This window comes from Sturnus vulgaris, chromosome 1, assembly GCF_052056855.1.
Source record: "Sturnus vulgaris isolate bStuVul1 chromosome 1, bStuVul1.hap1, whole genome shotgun sequence".
NCBI classification, from domain to species: domain Eukaryota; kingdom Metazoa; phylum Chordata; class Aves; order Passeriformes; family Sturnidae; genus Sturnus; species Sturnus vulgaris.
In genome coordinates this window covers 82,611,591-82,634,008 of record NC_142243.1, presented here as the reverse complement: position 1 = coordinate 82,634,008, position 22,418 = coordinate 82,611,591, and the positions used below count along the sequence as shown (strand labels likewise).

Sequence of the window (22,418 nt, the reverse complement as noted above, 5' to 3'; positions counted from 1 at the left end):
ACATTATGCACTGCTCCTGAACGAAATCTTTGGTCAACAATCTCAACAGAAACCAAAACTGCTTGCAGTATTCTAACAGGCATAAAAAGAGTGCATTACTCTATTTCTTTCTATCACTGTGTTTCTTTAATGCCACCAAAAATCAAAATAATCTTCACAGCTTGGAACTAGATGCTGGAATAGATCGAATACAGAAATTAAGATGTTTTGCTACAGATATATATATAAACATCGAGAAACAGGACTTTGTCCAACTCTCTGAAGAGTACTTTCTAGCCTTTCTGCTTCAGAACATGAAAAATCTATGTTATTACAGAAAGAAAAGCATGTCTACTGATGCCTCAAAAAATATGTTTCTGGATCGTTTTTGAACAACTCCTACCTTTCCTGGAGTCTCTTAAGAAACTGACTCTGTGTCTGAAAAGTAAAAGTTTGGGGTTTTTTTAAATTGGGTATTAATATCAACCTGTCAATTTATTCCACAAATATTACTTTCTGGGCTTACCCTTAATATATGGGAAACTTCAAATTAAACTGCAGTACAACTGGCTCACCTCAAAGCTACTTCTATGTTACTTTTAGAGAAGGCATGGGAAAAGATTTTTATCACCATTCCACCCAACCTCTTCATCTCACTTACCTTTAAATCATCACAGCCACAGGAATATTACCAAATAACAAAGCCAGTGTTTTCACAGAACATGCAGTGGCAGGCAACTTTTAAAAGACCACAAAATAGCCATCAAACTTTGTTATGTTTTCAACACCAAATTTTAAGGTGTCAGGATGAAAAACCTGGGAACAGAAGAGTTTTCTCCACACTGCAGATATGGTCTTTGTGGTTCAGAGCTCTCTCAGGTGAAAGGATTGATGGTATTCAGGGGTGAGTTTATTCTGTGGCAAAGACAACCAAACATTTACCACATACACATCAGCAGAAAAAGAAGAAAGATGGCTGGGCCACATTTTAGTGTACTTTTTAGGGGAGGCAGAAGAAGGGGCGATGGTATGCCATAAAGAGGATGGTAATTAATGCCCTCATTCATGGAAGGACCTCGATTTATCCTCACTGTGGTAAGTATGCCCTGTCTTTTAGCTGGTCCCATGCTAATTTCAGTGGGACACAATCCAGTTGTCTCATGTCTGAAGCAAATCTTCTTTCTTAAAAACCATAATCGAAGCAAAGTACTAAACTACAATTTTAAATGCTTTTTAAAACTACATGTTTTAAATGTTTTCAACCATTCAAGCCATTTCTAAGATGGAAATGCCATACTCTATAATCATCTTTACATGCTTGGGCTCCTGCAGTCCTCACCATGTCTGGTGACTCATGATGAACTTCCAACAGCCCAAATTTACATCAGCTTTGCTTTTCCCTATGTCTGATATACTCGCAGCTTAATCTCATCTTCTTTTTCTCTTGATTTTCTCCTACTGGATAGATTGTTCCATGTGGATGGGGATTACTCAAGGAAACACTACAAGTCTTACCCCGAATCCACACAAAAACCAATCCAGTTAGGAAGTATGAAACCAATATAAAGAAAGGTTGATAAAAGAACACTGTTACAGCCAAAGGTAAAAACCAAACCAGCAAACAACAATACAGATACATCAGATAGACATTTTTCCTTCTTTAAGATATTCACAGGTTTCTGGCAGTTTTTCTCCCATATAAAAAGCACTAAGTCTCCTTGTTTTTACTGTATTTTTTTGCTGAGTAATACAATACAATCTCTACCATGCAGCAGTCCTATCTACTGGGTCAGAATAATGAACTTTTGTACAGTTTTCATATAAACAGTTAATGAAGAATTTCTCTCTTCACCATTGCCAAGCAGATAGAGGCGGTGACCTCCTGAACACAAACATGATTGATCAGAACAAGACATTGATTTTTGTTATTTTCATGGGCTGCAATACAGCGTGTGAAAATAAGTTTGCACATGAGACTGTAGCAATCTGTGTGCACAATTTTAACCAGGCGAGCTCTAGCTCAGATCAAAAAAAGCCTCACGAAAAGCAGAGACCCCATGGCTTATCACTTCATTTCAAATGGCCTGTGGCCACACACTGATTCTTCCTCCTGCTCTGTTATTGCACAATGCTCAAATGAGTCTTTCAAAACTGTCTGAAGGTCTAATTTACCCTCCAGCAAGGAAAAGAAAAAAATGGTCTTCTTCCTTCCTATACATTCATACTGGAGAGATGAAGGGGCTTTTCAGAGAAAATACGCACAAAGGAAAACCAAAATGCTGATAAAACAATGAATCAAAGAGCAGTGTCTCTAGAACATTGGCAAAATATTTTTATATAAAGCTTCACAGATCTGTTTAATTCTGCCTGCAAGTATTTTACATACTGATATCCAGATTTCCATAACTTCCGTGGCTCTGTAATATTTGAAGATCTCTTCTATAGAAAGGGCTTTTTTAGGAGGAAAGCTGGAAGAGCAGGAATTACTCTTTAACAGAGCATGAAAAGAGAAATCAAAAGCCAGCATAACTGAAATCTAACTCTATACCAGGTAGTTAGCTGGATGGCACTGAACTGCTGCCAAATAGCTGTCAGTCAAGAAATAAGGACTGAGATGGCAAATGAAATTAACTGTCAAAAATCTGCTAAATGGAACTTTTGGATTCCATTTACTTCTAAAAGGAGAGACTGACAAACATCAAAGGGAAAAACCCAAAACCGCTTGTGAGAAAGGGACCACATCATTCCAAATAAAAATAACAGCCTGGCTATGAATCAATAATCCATTTACATAGATAAACAATAGCTATAAAAGTAAGTTAATTCACTCCCAACTTAAATGGGTTGTTTTCAGCCTTTCTAGTATTATACTGCTGGAATATGTGTATAAGACAGTTGGACAGTGCAGCACAAGTAGTAAATTTTGCACAGCTTGCTTTACAGTAAAAGCCTAACTCATGTAAAGAAAACATGCTGGTGACAGGTAAGTGCCCTAAGTTTTGGAGCCCAAATTCTTGCCCTCCTTTCAATTACTTTGCTGGACTGGGAACAACAGACCTTACAGAAAGGAGGCAAAGCTTACCTCCAAGTGAGGCAATGGTACGTGTAAAAGCATTCAGCACCATTTCCAAAAGCTCTGACTGAACAGCATTAAGCTGCTGTTGCCATTTGTGCAAATGACTGATCATTTTTCTTTTGATTCTGCATGTTGGTCTGCTTTCTGCTCTTGGCTCATAGATTTAGCAGTGACATGCAATTAAGGTATGGAGAAAACAACATGAATACTAGTCTTCAAATCTGGGAGACATTAGCAATATGCACCATATATTAGCAATATATACCGTCACCAATGACAAAATCAGCATATGATGACAGATTCCTACTTTGCAGTTTTCTATATGACGTTACCATCAAATATAGCTTAGAGCTTTTGTATTACAAATAGAAAACTCATGGAAGTCAATAGAAATTGACCCTATTGCCAGTCCATCTATTATTTATTCCTCAACCAACCAAATAACCAACTGAGAAAAAAAACCAAACTGGTACAGAGCAGAATAGAAAGAGCAAGTTTTCATGTTTTAATAAAACTTTGCCCTCTTTGCCCTTTCCATCTCACTAAAGCAGCCCACTGATGCTCGCAGGTAAGATCCTTACTGCACTGTGTACACGCAGCAGGTTACCAGCAACACCTAATATGCTGCAAACTGTGACATAAATGCATGTGCTAGTGTAGGCATTGCACACATGTAGCCACTGCACACACTGCAAAGTGTTTGTGTAGCTGTGGCATACATGGCAGTGTACTCCGGGACACACACCTTTCATTTCTTTTAATGGTGTCATATTGATCACAATAGCTCAGGCTGAAATACTTGCTATGATTTGAAAATACACACCTTTCAAATCCCCAGTATTTTCAGCTGAGGACCTTGTGAGGACAAAGTTCAGACAAACACTCTTTATTGTTGTTGTTATTATTATAACTATTAGCAGTTCCACAAGTCACGCAGAATGGAGAAAGTCAGAAGCAAGGTTGGTTAACCAATTGATGGCATTTGTTTACTTCTCATATCATTACAGTTATGTTTCTCCATTAACACATCTTTTAAAAAAACCCAAAAAAACCCAACAACAACAAAATAATGATAATTTGCTTGTGGTAGACAATTGTTGATCTATATAACTGACCAGCCTTTAGAAATAACAATTACCAGTAATAAATTTCACTAGATTTCCAATTAAAAGCCTGCTGTGTTTTTATAGATCTTTGTCTGCTGCTCTCTAGTAACAGATGTGAAATGGAAGCTGTAATTAATGCTTGGAGACAGGAACTCACTTTGAACCACATTTCGAAAACATTATCTGATGTGTGCAAGCATAACATTCTAATTATGGAGGTAAGCAGCTATGTATAGACATTTGTCATGCATTCTTAGCAACAGCATTCTCTGTTCTCCACATTTCCATGGGAAGAGCTGGTGGCAAGAATTCTCCCCATCTTCTCAGCAGCACAAGAAGGTGTGAAAAACACTATGATTCATCAGCACACTTTTAAGATTTCTTTACTGTAAAAGCAGAGCAATAAAATAAACAGCAGTTTCCTCAGTGACCACAGAGCAGATCCTGCAAACTGGTTACCTGGGACTGCTCTACAGCACTGGATGCCTCTGGAGAGGAATTGTGCAACCCCAGGTGGATTGCAGACCATACCAGGATAAATGTAGTTCTAGGGGCTAGTGCAATTGTGCTAGGGATGTGTACTATATTTACATACATGTTTTATGGCACTAATTAATGACACAGTTTCCGTGTACCATTGTTGGGGTTTTTTTAACTCCATGGCCCACAATTATTTATAACAAGGCACACAACAGGCCAAGACCAAGGTTATTGAGCTGCCCAGGGCACTGTAGGAGTCCATAATATACATTCCTTTTAGGTTCAGTTTCTGCACAGTGTGTCCAACTTTTCCTATTTAAGAAACCAGTCATGAGGTTTTGTATTTATTAGTAAACACTTTAAGAATATGGTTTAGTGGTATTTATGGTGGCATTCAGTCAAAGGTTGGCCTTGAAGACATTGGAAGTCCTTTCCAACTTCAGTGATTCTATGATTCTATTAGCTTCTACTGATCTTCCTTTGTTCCTCTGCTTTCACCTACAACTTGTGTCCATGTTAGAGGACGTCTGAGCAGGAGTGCTACCAAAGTGTATGAATTGTGTCTGCCTGCATTACATCAACCATGACTTCAGTGTGCCCCACTATTTTCTCACTGTAACATGCAGCAATATCCACTTTCTGCTGACCATCATAACACAGTATAGAGCAACTGCACTGGATGCCAAAGGAGTTTTACTGTACTTGGAAAAAAACCAAACATGCAAAAACCCAGAAAAATAAGTCACAGAGAGCAACTGACCTAGATACTAAAGTGTCTGGGTCTGCAAACAGAAATTGAAAAAACCCCTGTGGTGATTATTGATTAATACTGCACAAACATCAACTAGTTGCCTCTGGGAGCCCTCATGACTTCGAGGGAGATGAATTATCTAATTACTGCAAGCTTAACAAACTACAACTGAACATGCTGCTTAAGTAAATAAACACTAATAGATTTAAAAATCAATGCATAAATAACTAAAAATACCTTTTAAGAACAGATAGAACTGAGCATTCAATACAATGAAGTGGCTAGGATCTCTGCAACAACCTTGTCAAGGAAGAGACAACTCTTCCAGTTTAACACCTTTTTGAAAAATTGGATAAATGGTGCTTTTTCATCCAAGTTACTCAATGTTTGTTGCTTCAGCCGAAAAGAGAAGGGAAGCTAGCCTTGAAAACTGACCTCCTAATTACCATCATCCTCCCTCTGATGTGGACGTGGCTGGTACAGCACTACATGTTGACGTGGCTGGTACAGAACTTTTCATACATATGCAAGCAAACATAACAGATGGTTATAATTACCAGTGGGTGAGCTGCAGTCCTAATTTGAGAGTGAGCAAAAATAGGCTGTGTTGTCCCTCACCCTTCCTGGACACCACACCCAACTGTTGGACAACCTGGAGGTCACTCACCCCCCATCAGGGGAGGGTGACCGAGGGACCGCCACACTGCAGCCCAAGCAGAATGGGCATGGGGCACATCCTCCTCCTGAACAAGACAGGCACATGTCAAACCATCATCATCATCACCTCAAAGGGGAATGTGCCTACCTAGCATTTCTTAATTCAAAAGGAAAAAGCTAATCAGAAGTGTTTTGAAACTTGTTTATTTGCTCAAACATGCAAATGAGGGCAGATATGACACTGCAAGCCTCTGCACTGACCTGCACAATATATACTGCAGTTGTTTCCAACCTGCCTCTCACTTCAGCAAAGCTGCTCTCTCATCCTCCGCTCTGCTCTTCCAAAATTTGCTCACCTGCATCAATAACCAACCACTGGCAGAGACAAGACAACTGCAACTCATCCCAGAGGCAGCCCAAACACCATAATTTGTGCCACTCACAGCACAATCCACGCCGTGTGGTTTATGGCATTCTCTCCAAGGCCGAGCCAGTCTGCTCCGCAGTGTGTACTTAACTAAAAGTAAACCAGAATCAACAGCTTGGGAACAATTTGCCTTTGAACATCGACCAGAGTGGCTGCCACAGCACTTGCCCCCTCCACACCACGTGCCCTGTGATGGCCTTGCTTCAGAGGTGACCAAATCCCCCAAGTTCTCCCCCTGTTTTCAAATGTGGGCACCCTCCATTTTTAGCACTAGTGTTTATCTTTCCATATTTTGCCACATACCAGTCTGGCACACAAGCTAATCTGAGCATCCAAAGATGAGCATTAAACCTTCTGTGCTGATGTTCACAGCTGGATCACCCACTGTTGTTCCCAACAGGAACAAAATGGGAGATGAAGCAGCAATGAAAGCCCGTGCACTGTATGATCACTTCCATCCTAAATTTTGTCCTTTCCTGGACAACAAACGTGGTGATGGTTCTGTGATAGCATGGAACCAAACTTTCAGATAAATGCAGTATTATCACAAAGCCTGAAAAAAATAGCAGACAGTACCAGCCTGCCTGGAAGAATAAAGAAAGGACTTGTATATCCTATGCTTCTCACAGGCCAAAAAGGGAAAGCACACACACTTTTATGGAAATTCACATAAAATGTGTCACAAGATGTTAACAGACTTGCCACTGATACAAAAAGATGATTGCACATAGACAAGAACAACATTTTTGTCATTCACCTTCTCGCAAACAGCACAGATTCAGCTGAGAGTCTCAATTCATTATGTTCAGAGCCAGGCAGCATTCACACTATGAACATAATTTGTAATCAAAGTCAATATTCTTCCCTCCCCAGGAGATATCAGGAAATACAGAAAATCCTCTGCTGACCCTTTATAAATGCAGTTCTTGGCAGCTGCAAATAAAGTCACTGACATGTTAGGCATCCATAGAAAATAACTTTGTAGTATGAATTAGGAAGTAGTGAAAAGTTTAGGAACATGGGTATGAGTACGTGTGACAAAAATGTTAATAAGTAACAGAAGATTAAACTGAGCTCAAACATCTGAAGATATTTATTTAAATGCTCATTGCTGGAGAAACAGCTCTTCAAATACAGAAAAAAACCACAAGTAAACAGCAGAAGATCTGCACAAATAATTGTCTTTCTGGTTAAAGTAACTGTTTAAATTTCCCTTTAATTGTTTCTTCTGTACTTTTGAAATCATATACACTACAATTTACATTACAATTAAGTATACTGCACTTGATTTGATTTTTATGTGTGTGTAAACAAGCAAGCCCCAAATCTTAAATCCCAACTAAGTGTATTTTTTGTTAACGTAAAAAGGTGCTTCCTGGTCTCAGTGCCACTGGGAAAACTAACAAAAAGCTGCCATGCTCAAGAACCACACTAATATATTTGTAATACTAATACTACAAGCATAGAACTCAAAAAATGACAGCTTATACCTTTGCCTACCTCTTCCCCCTACTCAGGATGTGGACAAGGAGGTGCACAGAATCAAGGTAAAAAGGGATCTGTAAGCTAAAATCCAGAACACAGCAATTATCTGCTGGTTTTTATCCAGGCAGAGCAAGAAATCTTTCAATGGGATGATCAGCCCCTAAGCACAGAGTGGAGAGTGGTACACACCTTTCCAATTTATCCCTAATGCACTATGGGTAGACACAGCCAAGGTGATGAGGCAGATGCAAGAGACAATGTGTGAACTACAATGATGAAGCAGTTCCTGGTCAAAGGAGAAGGTAAATGTACAATCTGGAAAGTTTTTATTGCTCCTGGCATAAATTCCAATGTCTTTTACAGTCCTGTACTAAAACTAGTTTGGTCCCAAAGCAGAATGATCAAGCAAATTTGAATGATATGCTGCAAAGTAACCTTCAACAAAGGTAAGTATAATGCATCTCTAGTCTTTTATTTTTTTTTAAACATTAAACATTAAAATACAATTGAATTGCTCAATATAGTGAAGAAATTTTGGCTTAAAATGACAGACTTATTTTTGCAATGACAACACCCCGTTCTAAAACACATGCTCCTATATTTATGAACTTTCATGAAATTACTTAAGACACTCAATCAGCTTTTTGGGATATTTTTGTTCCTGAAGCCTTTTCCAGCTAAAATACTCCTATTGCTGCAGTAGGAGTGGGGTACCAATGAGGTTGGAGAAAAGAAGATTCTTCTATAGTCAGGTCCTGGTTACACATACAGGGCAGCAGAGGGGCTTTCATATGCATTTCAAAACACAAGGTTTTTTTCCAACCACCTTTTCAAAAATTTTTCAGGGGGATTCAAAAGAGTAAGCAGTTAAATTGGAAGCACCGAAGGGACAATGCACAGTCAGTAGCAACTGCAGATCTGTCATCATTAAGAGCACACAAACCTGTTTGTCTAGAAACGTACACCGCACTAAACGCACCAAGGATCAGAACACCCAAAACTTGCCTCGACAAGCTAAGAAAGAAGCCAGGACATGTCTCTTCAGAACAAAGCTGTTCTATGCCTCATCAAAAAAATCACACTCATACCCTCATGGTTTTTTAAAAGGGGGCATATCCTCTGTGTGAGTGCACATCATGAAAATTTTTTTTATAATTTTGATTCACACTGAGTACCATATGCTATTCTAACAATACTGATGGAAAACTAAACTTTTATCAAGTACATGCTTTTTCCTCACACATGCAGGATTGTTCATTTATGCTACTCATTTTTTATCTGCTGATTTTTCTTAAAGGTAAAACAGTTCATTTGTCTTGAGAAAAAAAAATACATAAAGACTTATGTAAAGAGAATTGCCTCAGTATTGAGGATTCCCCCCACTTTTAGGGTAATGTGCAAAAGAATATTATTTCATTGTGCCCTTTATTGCTTTTTATCAAATCTTATATACAGGGAAAGTTTATTTCTTCACTTAGGTATGTTATTACTTAAAAATAAGAAGCCAAACTCAGCAGATGAAGCTTGAAATAAAGCATGTATATGGTCAAATCGAGGGCCCAGACATGTGATGAAACAAAAATTGTGTTCTGCAATTATTAGTTAAAAAGCCCAAACCAGAATGGCCAACCACTGAACCACTGAAAAGTGCAATTTTGCAACCTGCAGCAGCTGCTAATATTCCTTGTATCTTTCTCATATTTAGTGCAGTTCCAGACTCAGGAAAGATTTGTATCTAGTTAGTTCAAGATCAATGAAAATATTGAAGGACCAGGTAAATCTAATTATAAAAATCTTCATTACATAGTTAAGAAAAGGAATTCTGTGTGGAATAATTCCCAGTTTTGGAAACTGATAAACAGCTGTCTGTTCTCATAGACCCCAAACTCAAACTACCTTTATTTAACAGCAGAAATGCTCAGCTTGGCAATGGTATCCTTCTTTCATAACAACCTTTCTACTGCAGAACAAGAGGTGAAGCTGATCAGAATTGGATCTTGGCCTAACAGGATCTCTAATGGCAGTGACAGACTAAGTTCCACCCCATCCTCTCTGGTGACATACACAGCACAAGTTGTTGGGGCAGAGAGTCTAAAAGAGAAGAGGAAAACGAGAGTCCCTTACATAATCCTGTCACTGAAAGTGTAGAAGTGTATGTAGCATGCCAGTTTTTGAAGATTTCCAAGGAACTGTGTGCCCAGCCTGAGCCACCTTCTCCTACCATCACTGTGGGTGAGATGTCACCATATGAGGCATGCTTCAGCTCTATGTGGAAAGCATTAGGAGATAGCACAGAACAGCAAAACACAAACAGCGCTTACAAATTCAAAAACATTCCCTCTGGGTATTTTTCTTAATTTTAGAAAAAACTTACATAGATTTTATCTTGCTGATATCGCTGGAATAAGTTGTGCATAATGGAGCCTTCATGGAGATCTACAAGTGCTGCCATGTCTTCCACGCTCTCTGTGCTGGTTTGATGCATAGGTGTTACTTTTTGGTGTGTGATCGTGCTCTGTTTATAAGTGAATACCTGAAAGAGGAGAAACGAAAACAGTATTAATTCAGAGCACACATTCAAAAAACTCCTGACTGAGAATGGAGCTTTCATATCCATTCATATCCCAGCTTATCAGTGTGCAGACTTCCAAAATATAACAGCCTGGCAGGGACACTTCCTCTAAAGCTTCTCTGACACAGATTGAAGCCCCAAATACCTACATCAGTCATAAGAAACTAGAACATACTGACAGTGCACTGAGGACTGTAAGGGCTTTTCCTGTTTAAGGGCAAATGTAATCTTGTTTCACACTGGACTACTGCTAGACTTTATCAAGAGAAAAATAAACCAAGCAATAACCATTCCCAAAAATATAAAACCAACCAAACAATAAACCACCTCTTACAGTAAAACCCACTTACACTCAAATTGCTCTGGGAAGAAATGTTTGACTGCATAAAACAGCAAATTAAAATTAATGCTCTAATAGGCTGCAAGTGTTCATATGCTTGATCTGAAATCCACTTAAATGTTTCATTCAACTCTCCAGTCAGGAAACAGTCATTACTCCTAATGCAAGTAGCATTCTAAGTTCTGTGAGCAGCAGATATTTAGAAATGAACAAGCCAACAGATTTCTTAATTGACTTTTGGGACTAGTTTCTGAAGCCAGTTCTCAACAAACAGTAAAAGCTCTAAGAAAGAATTTAAATACTGGTTGGAAAACACTTCTATATGTCTTCTGTAAAACTATTCCAAATATGCAAGAAGATGTACACATCCTCAATATAGTTAAACTTTTATGAATACTAATAACATCAATAAAGACTACAAAACAATTGATTCTGAATCCAGCATCCCATTTCCTGCAAATTTACGCCTTGGCACCTTATCCTTACAGGCATATGCCCACATTCACAAAGCCAATGCTCCTCAGGCAATACTTGTCCCTGCTAATGGCACCATTTCAATGTTAAAAAGTCATAGCATGGAATTAATGCAAACGCTTTGTGGAAATACTAGTGTGGAACATTAGAAAAAAGCCCAAACCCTTCCAAAATCCTTTAAAATAATATTTATGAAGCCAACAGAAGCAGAGCCATAACTGTCAGCCAAGCACCAGCGAGCACTGCGGGAATGCTGCTGCGGGCTGGGGGTCATGCTGTGCCTGAGGGGCCACCTCTGCACAGGAGGAGCAAACCCCTCCGAGGTTTTCCACCATAAAACCTTGTGTATGCTCCTGGCAATGGAAGGCTGAACAAGTGACATTGTAGGAGGCCATCCAGACAAAGAGTGATGCTGTCTGTCCTGCTGAGCCAAGTGAGAAAGAGAGGCTGAAGAAGCAAGAGGCTGAAGGCAGATCAGGCTAAACACCGAGCTCTGTACTTGGATATCCTAACAGCTGACAGAGGAGTACAGCCTGAAGACATTTCTTCATTAAAATAGTATCCTACACATAACAAATGCTGGCACAGGCCATCACACCGTTACAGGTATCACTTGTACCAGCACAAAGCATACGGAAGAAAGGCTGGAGAAGAAAGGAGATCCGGGAAAGAAATTTCTGACAGGAGCTGGGAGGCAGCACAGACATCAACAGGGTATGTGAGCAAACCATCAGAAACCTGATGAAAACCAACAGGTTCAGAGCATCCTAGGTATAATCCCTGGCTGAGGGAAAAAGACAGACATGGAGAGATCAGAGACTTATTTTGCAGTGAAGAACCATGAAGATGACAGGACAAGGATTTGTATAGGGCAGAGAGATCCTGCCAAGATGGAGAAAGCAGCCACCTGTAGGAGCATGTGGTCCAGACAGAACATCGAATAGAGAGAACAAATGTGAAGAGCATCACCTGATAGCAAAACTTTTGGGGCTGAAAACTGTGTTAGTACTCCCAGGACTAACTACACAAACTGTCAGTGGAATTAGAGATAATTACATCTCAAAAGTTACAAACTGCAGTTCCTAGTCAGAAGAACCATAAAGGAAAACTCAAAGGCCATGCTGTAGAACAAAAACACCACAAGCTAAAGGATTTGGAAATAAAAGGAATATAAGGAGAGCAAATCCTACAAAAGTAAGCAACTTAACAGAGGCTACATATCATCCTGGATACAGAAAAACAGACTCAGTGAGAGAATTAGGAAACTAAAAGGGGATGACACATATCCTGTGAGTGCATCTCATGAACATGGAAAGGAAGCAAAATATCACTTCTAGGAGGATATTGTGATGCCTCCTTTGATGAGGGATGCACACGTTAGTAGGGTAGGCAGAGCACCCTGTACATCACTCAGCATGTTTATTAATGTAAAGAATTTATGGACAAACACCAAGAAAAACAACATGACAAACGAGTTCCATGGGGTAGCACTACAGAAGATGGTCTCTGCAGATTCATCCTTCCCACTCAAACTCACTATTTTCTCTTCTTCAGTCTCGTTGTTCTAACACTTTCATCTCTGCCACACACTGCCTTCTTGTTTGGGTGAGGAAATTGTTCTGTGAGCTGATTCAGAGATAGGACTCTGCATCACTTAGCTAGAAAACACATCAACTTCTAACAATAGCTGCCACCCAAATAAGAAACGAGGAGATGCTCTTCTTTAAAACTGGATAGCTACTTTTCCTTTATTTTTAATTTTTGCCAGAACCATGCACCCCTCGGATTTCTTAAACCCACTGTAACACTTGATCAAAATCATCTAAGAAGATCGAAGTCATGAGAGAGGGCTGCAGGTCACATGTACAGACCACATCTCCTTAAAACAGGCTTTTTGCAGCCCTGCTGCTCAAGCTCTGAAAGTCCTGCTTTGTTTTATTTCATCTTGAATCACGCCTTTATTAGGATAAGGACGTGGAAAAACTACATTGAACTTTATCATTACTAACTAGAAGACCACGTTATGAAATATTACAGCACTTCAAATCTTCAGGAAATAGGAACCCAGAGCCACTCTGCAGGGTCAGCACAAAGAACAGGAAGATGACCAAGTTGGCTCCTGAACTTCAAGAGGACCCTGTTGGCAGAGTGCAGGAACATCCATCCTCAAGGACCCTCCCAGTATTTCTGGAAGGTCAAGTGAAATATGCAGGAAACTAGAATAAGATTTAAGACAAGCCTAAATGAGAATTCAGCAAAAACGTTTTCCTTTCTAGATATAAAGGGTTCAAGATAACAAACATGCTGAATGCATGGAAAACTCTAAATAAAACCTTAAAGAGACAGCATGCAAAGTAAGAAATCTCAATGCTATTCTGGAAATGAAAATTAGAGGTTGAGATAGGATGGGCCAATGCAAAGAACAACAACAAAAAGAACAAGCTTAAGAAATATAAAACAAAACAGCAAATTCAGCCTAACAAAAGTGAAGTGCAGTTAACTGAGAAAGGGTCTCCTTTCAAAAAGGGTCTCCCTTCAAAAGTGCCCTGCTGTCCCTACCACAGCTTACTAGTGCTGTGATGAACATGCCAGAAAGGGATTCAAATGAAGAAGTGGCCTAAAAAGCCAGAGGACCAATGCTATAATGCACAATTAATCTGGCAAGTGGGGAAAAAAACGTCTTTCAAGCTTTTCATTTAAGGGAAACACCACAAAACAAAATAAAATTTATTTTCTTCATTGAAAAAATACTCCTAAGTTCAAGATCTAATGGAAATTATGTTTAACAAAAGATGCAATTTGTAATGCAATTTATTAACTAGAGCAAAGTACGTCAAAGTAGGCTCTCAACAACAGGAGTACACATGCTTTGTCTCTTTTGGTACCATTTTGTGACACAATGCCAAATTTTAAAATCTCTGCTTGAATCAGATCTTTAAATGGCATGAAGAGATTTCCCAACAGCTGAGTCAGGTGAGTTTAAGAGAATGCTGAATTAAGTGCTTATGTACATCAAAAAAAAAAAAACCACAATCCCCACTTCTTGCAAAAGCTACAAGTCACAGGATTTCCAGTCTGCATGGAGCCCATACACAGCTGAATCTCTCAGTGTTTTTCATAAGGAGGCAAGGTTTTGGTCCGGTGCTGATGACCCATGTTGGATGGGAGGAAGGCAGAAGGTACCCCAAAAACTTCCTGATCAACAAGTCAGTATTTGAATTACAACCTTAATTGTTTTAATGAAATTTCTGTGAGATTTTTATTTAAAGGCAGAAGTAGGCTCATATGCATCTTGGAAGCCCTGACACGAGCTAGATCATTACTGAAACTGCTCTCTGAAAACGTGCAAGGTCACTTACTGAAGAGTTCACGTATTGCAAGCATTTTAAAACAAGCCCTTCTATACAGTGACCCATTACCCACCACGTGGGCAGCAACTGTGTCAGCTGGTCACCTGCCATAGTGACCACTGCCAATAATAACATGTGCTGAACGTGGTACTGCCTGCCTGATGCCAAGTACTGCCTGCCTGGGCATGGTTATGCAGCTTAACATGTCCCTGTTGTCAGTCTTGTTCTAATAAATTCAGAGGGTTTATCAGTAGGGATAACAGACATGGAGCAACCAACCTCCCTCGGCTGCTCTTTCCTGCACAAGAGTTTTTTTATCAACCCTAGGTGTACTCTATAAACTGCAGGGCCTTTCAGAAGATAATCCTGATATCCAAACACATAAACCAGAAATATTAAAGTTTTGTCATACAGTCAATTTAAATTAAGTTGCTCAAATCCATATAACCAGAAGGATAATGTAAAATATGGTAAACATAAAATTTGGTAGGACAGGAAAAGTGAAAACAGAGTTACTGTACAGAAGTCATCTGAGGTTTACAAAGTAAAAATATACAAGCAAACAACCACAATTTTTTCAGTAACTCCTGCGACACTAGAAAATCAGCTGCTACAGCATCTGGGCAATCCACAAGCACCAGAAAGCAAAACTAATTGACCCAAAAAGTAAATCCCACAGCCTTCCTGTTGCTGTCCCATAGACGGCCCTATGCAAACTCTTCACAAGGTTAATCCCAATGGTTACTGTGATGTCCATGAAAATCCAGGTCTCAAGAGCAGCTCCAGAGGACTTGGCTCATACATTCACATCAGTGCCCTCTGTTTTCTGAGGCATCTTTTTGCCTATTATCACTGACTCCACAGCAGAGATGAGCACAGCCCAGCAAAACACACAGGACTGTACAGAGAAACATCCACTTAAAAATATTAATTCTTTTTTCATTCTCTGCTGTTGGTCTGAACTGAGGTTCATCATTTATGCTTCCCTCGTATTTAGAAGTTAAAAGAATGCAATAAATCTTACAAAATCTCTTTATAGATGAATCCAAGCAGAAAAAGGAGGCCATTACAAACTGTGGAATGCAGCATTCCAGGGAGAAAAATAAATCACGACAAGCCAGAGACCCAGAGATTAAAAACAAAAACAAAAATGTCGTATTTTACCCTTTTCTCCTGGAGACATGTACTGTCTAATTAGATACTTAAAATACAGGACAAGGATGCTCTCTTATAAATCTAAAGTAATTTAAGATCAAATGTAAAGCACAAGAACTATTGACATTGTGAAATTCTACAGTTAATCATGACAAGAGTGCAACCCAAGAAATGTTTTTGTCCAGTAATTTACTTTTTTTCTGTATCAATTGACCTTAGACACCCACAGTGTTGTTCCAAAATAGTCTCCATCTACAAGATGTACCAGGGCCCAAGGTTTGCTTTGATGTAATGTAATTTAATCTCTATCAAAGTAACCAGAAAATTCCACAATGAAGTTTCTTACCTAGGAAACTATGGAGGAAAATTTAATAATTTTATGTAAAACATTTCTTGATGTCAGGAAAAAATAATTACCAATCTGCTATCTGTGGCTTTCTGGCCTTTTCTTCAAGCAACTATCCTATACACACATCAACTGAGAATCAGCCTATTTCCTACCTGTTTTGTAAAATTTTCCCCTTTTTGTGCTGGGAACCACTGCATTCTCTGGCCTCCCTTAACCATCAGATGTTAATCTTGATCTCTAATGGAAAATGTCTGAATGATCACTTTGCACATCGTTGTACCTACCCAATCAGCTGAGTAACACACAGCCTGCAAGTTGTGGTAATCACACCTTATCATTTTATTCTTACCCTCTGCTCACTTTGGTTCCTGCCATTTTCAGTCTTTGTTCTTTGTCCTATCAATCAACTCTCTTCCAAGCCCTTCCTCTCAGTGCCCATTTCACACCCCTTCTCAGACTTGTCAGGGCCTGGGACACCTGTGTCAGGAGATGCTCCCAGGTTCAAGTGCTGGGAGCCTGTCCCAAAGCCTTCCTCACCCTCTCCCCAGCCTCCAGCAGTGACAGCACCAGTGATCACTTGCAGCACCTCCCCGAATGGCTTTCCTACTACAACTTCCAGGCTCTCACACCCACACTGAGCATCCCTTTCTGCTCCCAAGCTCCACAGTGAGGGGAAGCACGCTGCCAGGATGACAGCCCTGGCCAGTGCCACAGCAGAGCTCAGCAACCCACTAAATTGTGCCTCTTTGTGGTTCCTCTGCATGCTGACCACTGTCAACAATCTTGTCTGATCAACACTTCCCACCTAACGCCCATTCCACAAGAGGTATTTCAAGTTTAGTTCACTCTCTGAATCATTTCCATTCATAGGCAAGCTCTGCCATCAAGTATAAACAAGCTTCTAATTACAGGTTCATCATTTATGACCCTTCTATTGGGCTTCGCTACACAGACAATTAAGAAATTTAATGTGAACTAAAAACATCCCTTTTACCTAGATTACACTACTGTACACTAAGCCTCTAGGCAGTCCATATCATTCTTACAAGGAAAAAACAAGAAGGTGCATCTTTAACTTTCTTTCAAAGTGACCTTGTACAACTTACAGCACCTGTGGACACCACAAAGCTCAAAGTTTAAGAAGCCCACCTATAAACAATGCAACTGCACTAAAAATGTGCAGTCTACACAAGACTACAGTACACAAATGTACTACAGAAAATGTGCAACAACCCTCGCATGTCACCAGCACCTTCTTCACCATGCAAAAGTGCTCCTTTCTGTTTGTGAACGATGTAGTGAGAGAATTGCAGCTGCCCAAGTTTTCCCACAATGCTGCACCAAGTGAAGCAGTCCAAGGACACAGTCCAATGTATCCCAGCACGTGTCTCCAGCTCCCTGACAGGCAGGCAGCCAGTCAGCAGCAAGGTCTGGCCACACAGAAATCCAGGGAGGAGGCTCTGACCTGCACGTCACTGTGAGATGAGACAGAGAGCAGACTCCACCTTGTAGCAGAGAAACAGAAGGTCTGGGCCCATGTTCCCCATGGGTTCAATCTCCATCTGTCTTGGGACACTGCACCAAAGGCACTCCCAAAACAATGTTACTGTAAGGAGCAACCAGTAAACAGATATAATGGCAATCACTCCTTTTCCTTTCAGTGCATATCACCTTAACTAGCTCAAAGGACAAAGGGGTGAAAACCGATGGTCTCCACAGGAGGAAGACCAGAACAGTAAGAACTCTCACCTTTTACCCATAATTCTCTACACAATGAAAAAGCATGTCTGTGGGCAATGCCAGGCACTGAAAGCATTAGCTTTTCTCTCAACCTTACTTAACTGCGCAAGTGAAACTTTTTCAAATTTGTATTTATTCTGTGATTCATAGAAATAAACAACAATGACTATTTGCAATTGAATGAACAAAGCTGAATTTGAGTAATATACCCCACTATCAAGAAGTGGAACAACTATAGTCAATAAGCAGCCTACAAATTATACCAGCTTTTTTGAGACACAAAGCAATTAATCTCAATAGGCCTTTTTTATAAGAACAAAATAAAAAAGGAAAAAGCCCTGCAGATAGCTGACTGGACTGTCTCCAAGACTAGAATAGGAGCAGCCTGTGTGCAACTCCACAGCAGTGAAATCAGAGGCAATGTTTCTACGGGAGCTGGAGCTCCCTGTAGAGCAAGCCTTGTCCCAAATGAAGGCTCGCCAGAGAAGGCAATACTCCAGTGATGCTCTCCAGGATTCCAAACAAAACCTGAGCAAGGCCATTGTGAGCCTTTTGGCTTCATCCCTCTACATTCTTCTCAACCAAACACTTAACATGAACTGACCCCACCTAGGTTGCCAGCATAGCCCCCATGGCCTGTGGGTGTCAATGGTGCCCAAATCCTGTAGGAATTGTCCCACCTGCATGAACTCATGCACAGTGGGACCAGGAGCTACCTGGGGAGCTGCTGCCAAGCACAGCTGCCTGGTAGGAATTTCCCACCAGGAAAGTTCCTGGCACTTATCACCACTGTGTTATTGCCAAAACCAAAGAGGCTCTGCCACAACACCAGCTGTAATGGATGAAAGGTCCTTGAATCAACCCAGTGCAAGCTGGTCCCCCTGCAAAGGGGGACCACAGCCACTGGGCTGGGGTGCTCCTCCCCCTGCAAGGCTGCTGCTGCAGAGGGCTGGGAGGGAATAAAAAGGGAACAGAGCCAGAAGAAAGGTTTTTGCATGGAAATGGATGGTCTTCACAGCAGATTTCCATGTGCTGAGACAATTTAGGGCTTAGGTCTTTTTCACCCCTCCTACCAAGCAGCAACCAACCCCTCAGCTCTGGTCAGATGCAGCCACACACAGCAGGTTTTGCTCCAGCTCATGGCTCGCTCACCCAGTGCTGGCTGGGTGTCAGGAGCTGGCAGACCTGCAGGAGCACCCCAGCAGGCTCCAGTGCCGGGGCCACCCTCACACCAGCTGTGAACAACCAACATGGCCAGGAGCCAGGCTGGAGAAGAGCCAGCACAGACTGCACTTGGCTGCTGGCAGCATGATCCAGTGCGCCCCCACAGCAACGCACCTCTCTGCAAGGTCCCAGCTCTCAACTACCTCCATCCTGAAAGACACCACCCACAGAGGCTCGAGCAGTAACCTCCCAGACCCAATTCGCTCACACCTTCTTCTCCTGCAGGTCTTACACCACTGGCAACACAGCAAAGCACGCTTCTCCTCCAGGGCTTTCCACCACCAACTCCACCTCTGTGTTCCTCTTGCAAAACCTCCCCCATTTCCAGTCATTTCTCTTCTCTCCCCCACACCTCTTGCCATTATGGTCCCAGTTTCCCTCCTGGTGCCCTCTCCTGCCCATCACCTCCCCACAGGGAGATCTGTCTCTCTGGAACCACCCATCCCAGCTGTCAAGGCATGAACTTGCTTTCCAACCCACACATGTATTTCATTTTGAATTCAAAGCGTCCAGTCCCTGAAACACAGGCAGAGGTGCATCTCCGTCCAGCTGTCAGTCAACTGGCTCCCTGTCTGTTCTGCCCACACCCAAGGGAGGACCTAAATGTCACAGGAAACACAAAAGGCTTGTCAGACAACAAATTAATGCTCTACTTGAAACAGGAGTGTAAATGTTTTGTGAGACGCCCTAAATACATTGCGGCAATAAAATAATACAGAGCAAGAATAGGATACTGGCAGGCATTAGTCATGAATCCAGTGCTGAGGGCAAAAACACCCTCTGCACTGACTATTTTTAAAGCTGTTTGTGACTTAAAGACATGGCAACTTGCATACTTATAGAGGAAGTCCATAAACATGCAATCTCAGTTTTCACAACTTTTACTATAAAACTCTCAACTTATGTTTCTCCTCAGTTATTTTCTTTTTAAATTTCTCCAAATCTTGGCTTGAATTTTGCTACTGTAAGTACTGTATGCCTCACAGCAACAATATTTGATTGTACTCAGCTTTTTAATCAAACAACCTTTTGTTCACAACAGCAATGTGCCTGCTCCTATAGGACCTTAATTTAAAGAAACACCTTTTTGATCTTTATATATCGACATGTTTCCAGAGAAGCAGAATAGGCAAGTGATGGACATGAGAGTGAACTGGTGGAGCTTGAATTTATCTTTGAGGGATTCATTTTCAAGTTCTTTTGAACTCACCTCTGAAATTTAGATAAGGGTCTATTTTCATATTTGCTTGTTAAAAAGAAATAGTTTTAGGGTTTTTTTTTCCTTTATGTTACAAGAATAAGAAATCTAAATGAGACTCAGTACAAAGCTCTGTATGAGTTTGCAGAGATCATAGATCTCAAGTTGAGAGGGACCCTTAAGGATCATGGAGTCCAGCTCCCTGTTCCTTGCAGAACTACCTAAAACTAAACCATGTGATTAACAGTATTGTCCAGATGCTCCTTGAACTATGTCAGGCTTGGTGCCATGACCATTTCCCTGGGAAGCCTGTTCAAGTACCCAGCCAACTTCTGGGTGAAGATTATACCTCTAATATCTAACCTAACCCCTGACACACACACACACACACACACACTCACACACACATCATGTAATTTCCACTTGTGAAATCCTCAGTCCAAACTGAAGCATTAATTATTTGTTTTAGAAGATAGCAAAAGCCCTTTCATATTTCTTTTTAAAGTTAACTTTTAATCTTTTTTTCTACAATATTACAAAATGGCATTTCTACAGTATTCCTAGTTGCCTTGTAAAGACAAACCAATCTTTCCCCTTTACTGGCATGCCACACTCCCACCCACACCCCTGGCATTACTTACTGTTGCTCAAGCCCAGAAAATAGGAACTGGGTACAACCCTAGCATGAACATCAGCCCCTCACTCGCTCTTTTCTCATCTTTAAAGGATCAGAGGGGCTTTTCATTAAGCCAGCATTTACTACCTGCTGTTCCTGTGGGTTGCCCGTGGTGAGAGGTTTTGACATAGCTATACTGCTAGGAAGACAGCCAAGGGCATATTTTATCTACAGCTCAAAGCAGTCCTTTAAACAAGGTAACCATCTACTCAACTTCCCTCTCCCCAAAACTTGCAGGGGTACAATGGTAGCTTACACTGTGGGGAGGAGAGATAGGGCAAGAGGTGGAAAAGGGAGGAACTGGAGCCTGAATACAATAAACTACTAAGAATGTCTGTCCATGAAAACAAATATGGACATGATGAGCCATAACACACAATGGAGAATGCTCAAAGCAGAATTATGGGCAGGTGAACATGAAACATTGGGCATTTTCCCCAAACCTAAGCACACAGTACAGTTTCTACAGCAGCCTAGTCAACAAGGCTATGCCATTTCAAAGTTGACTTTTACCATGCGTGCTGATCTTTAAACAATCATCACGCTTTCAGGAAAATGCTGTCTCAGGAGAAACAGCAAAGCCACTCCCTCTGTCACTAAAACCATTAATTCAGCTGAACAACAACTGGGATTTTTTCCAGTTCTGACCTAAGGTAATGGAAGGTGCCCTTAAACTTAACTGCAGGAGGAGGTGACCTCTTCTTACTTATGTGCCTGGTTCTGACATGCAGAGGTAACTGTAATTATACTGTAGGCAGCAACAGACCAGCGCTCAGCAGGTGTCCAAAGCTGCCTTTTAATCTACCCAAGTTAGAGCTGGGTCCCACAACAGCAGAGTTTCCCCTGCTTGAGAAGGCACTCTAAATACCAACAAATTACTTTTCTGCTAGCATGGAAGCACTCTTAAATAAAGAAAAATAAGTGCAGGTGGTTTAGCCACACTCAGAATTAGTCAGTCCCATTCATTACCATTGCCAGGGACAGCACTGTCTTGAGGGTAAAGAAGAGGCTTTAGCCCTATCTCAGTCTAGGCTGGAACTGAATCTCAGCTGGCTTCACATAGCATGGATCCCAGCATATGTGGTCCAGAGGCACATGACAGCCCATGTATAGAACTAGCCTGGGTCTAGGAAGGGATTGATCATTCACTCAGTTTTCCTGCTGATCTCCCTGGGCCCTGTAGTGAAGCTCACTACAGCCCGTGGCAGTGCCAAAAGGGATAAGAGGCAATGGCAGAAAGCAGCATGCATTAGGCATGGATTTAGCCAGAGATAAAGAGAAGATCAGCTTCAGCTCTGCACCCCAGTGAGCCCCTCTTCTCAGAGGCTCAGACACTGAACCTCAACAGCCCAGTCCACAGTGCAGTTTCTGTGGCTAGC

General features: G+C 41.0%; 1 protein-coding gene across 1 annotated transcript in view; it reads right to left on the bottom strand.

Moving 5' to 3' along the window:
• Window positions 1-22,418, bottom strand: part of LOC106863747 (unconventional myosin-X-like) — a 95,838-nt gene that overhangs the window by 13,773 nt on the left and 59,647 nt on the right. Inside the window, exon 3 of the mRNA XM_088170823.1 lies at window positions 10,336-10,494. Within this exon, the coding sequence (XP_088026949.1) occupies window positions 10,336-10,494 (159 nt within the window). The remainder of the gene's footprint in view (window positions 1-10,335; window positions 10,495-22,418) is intronic.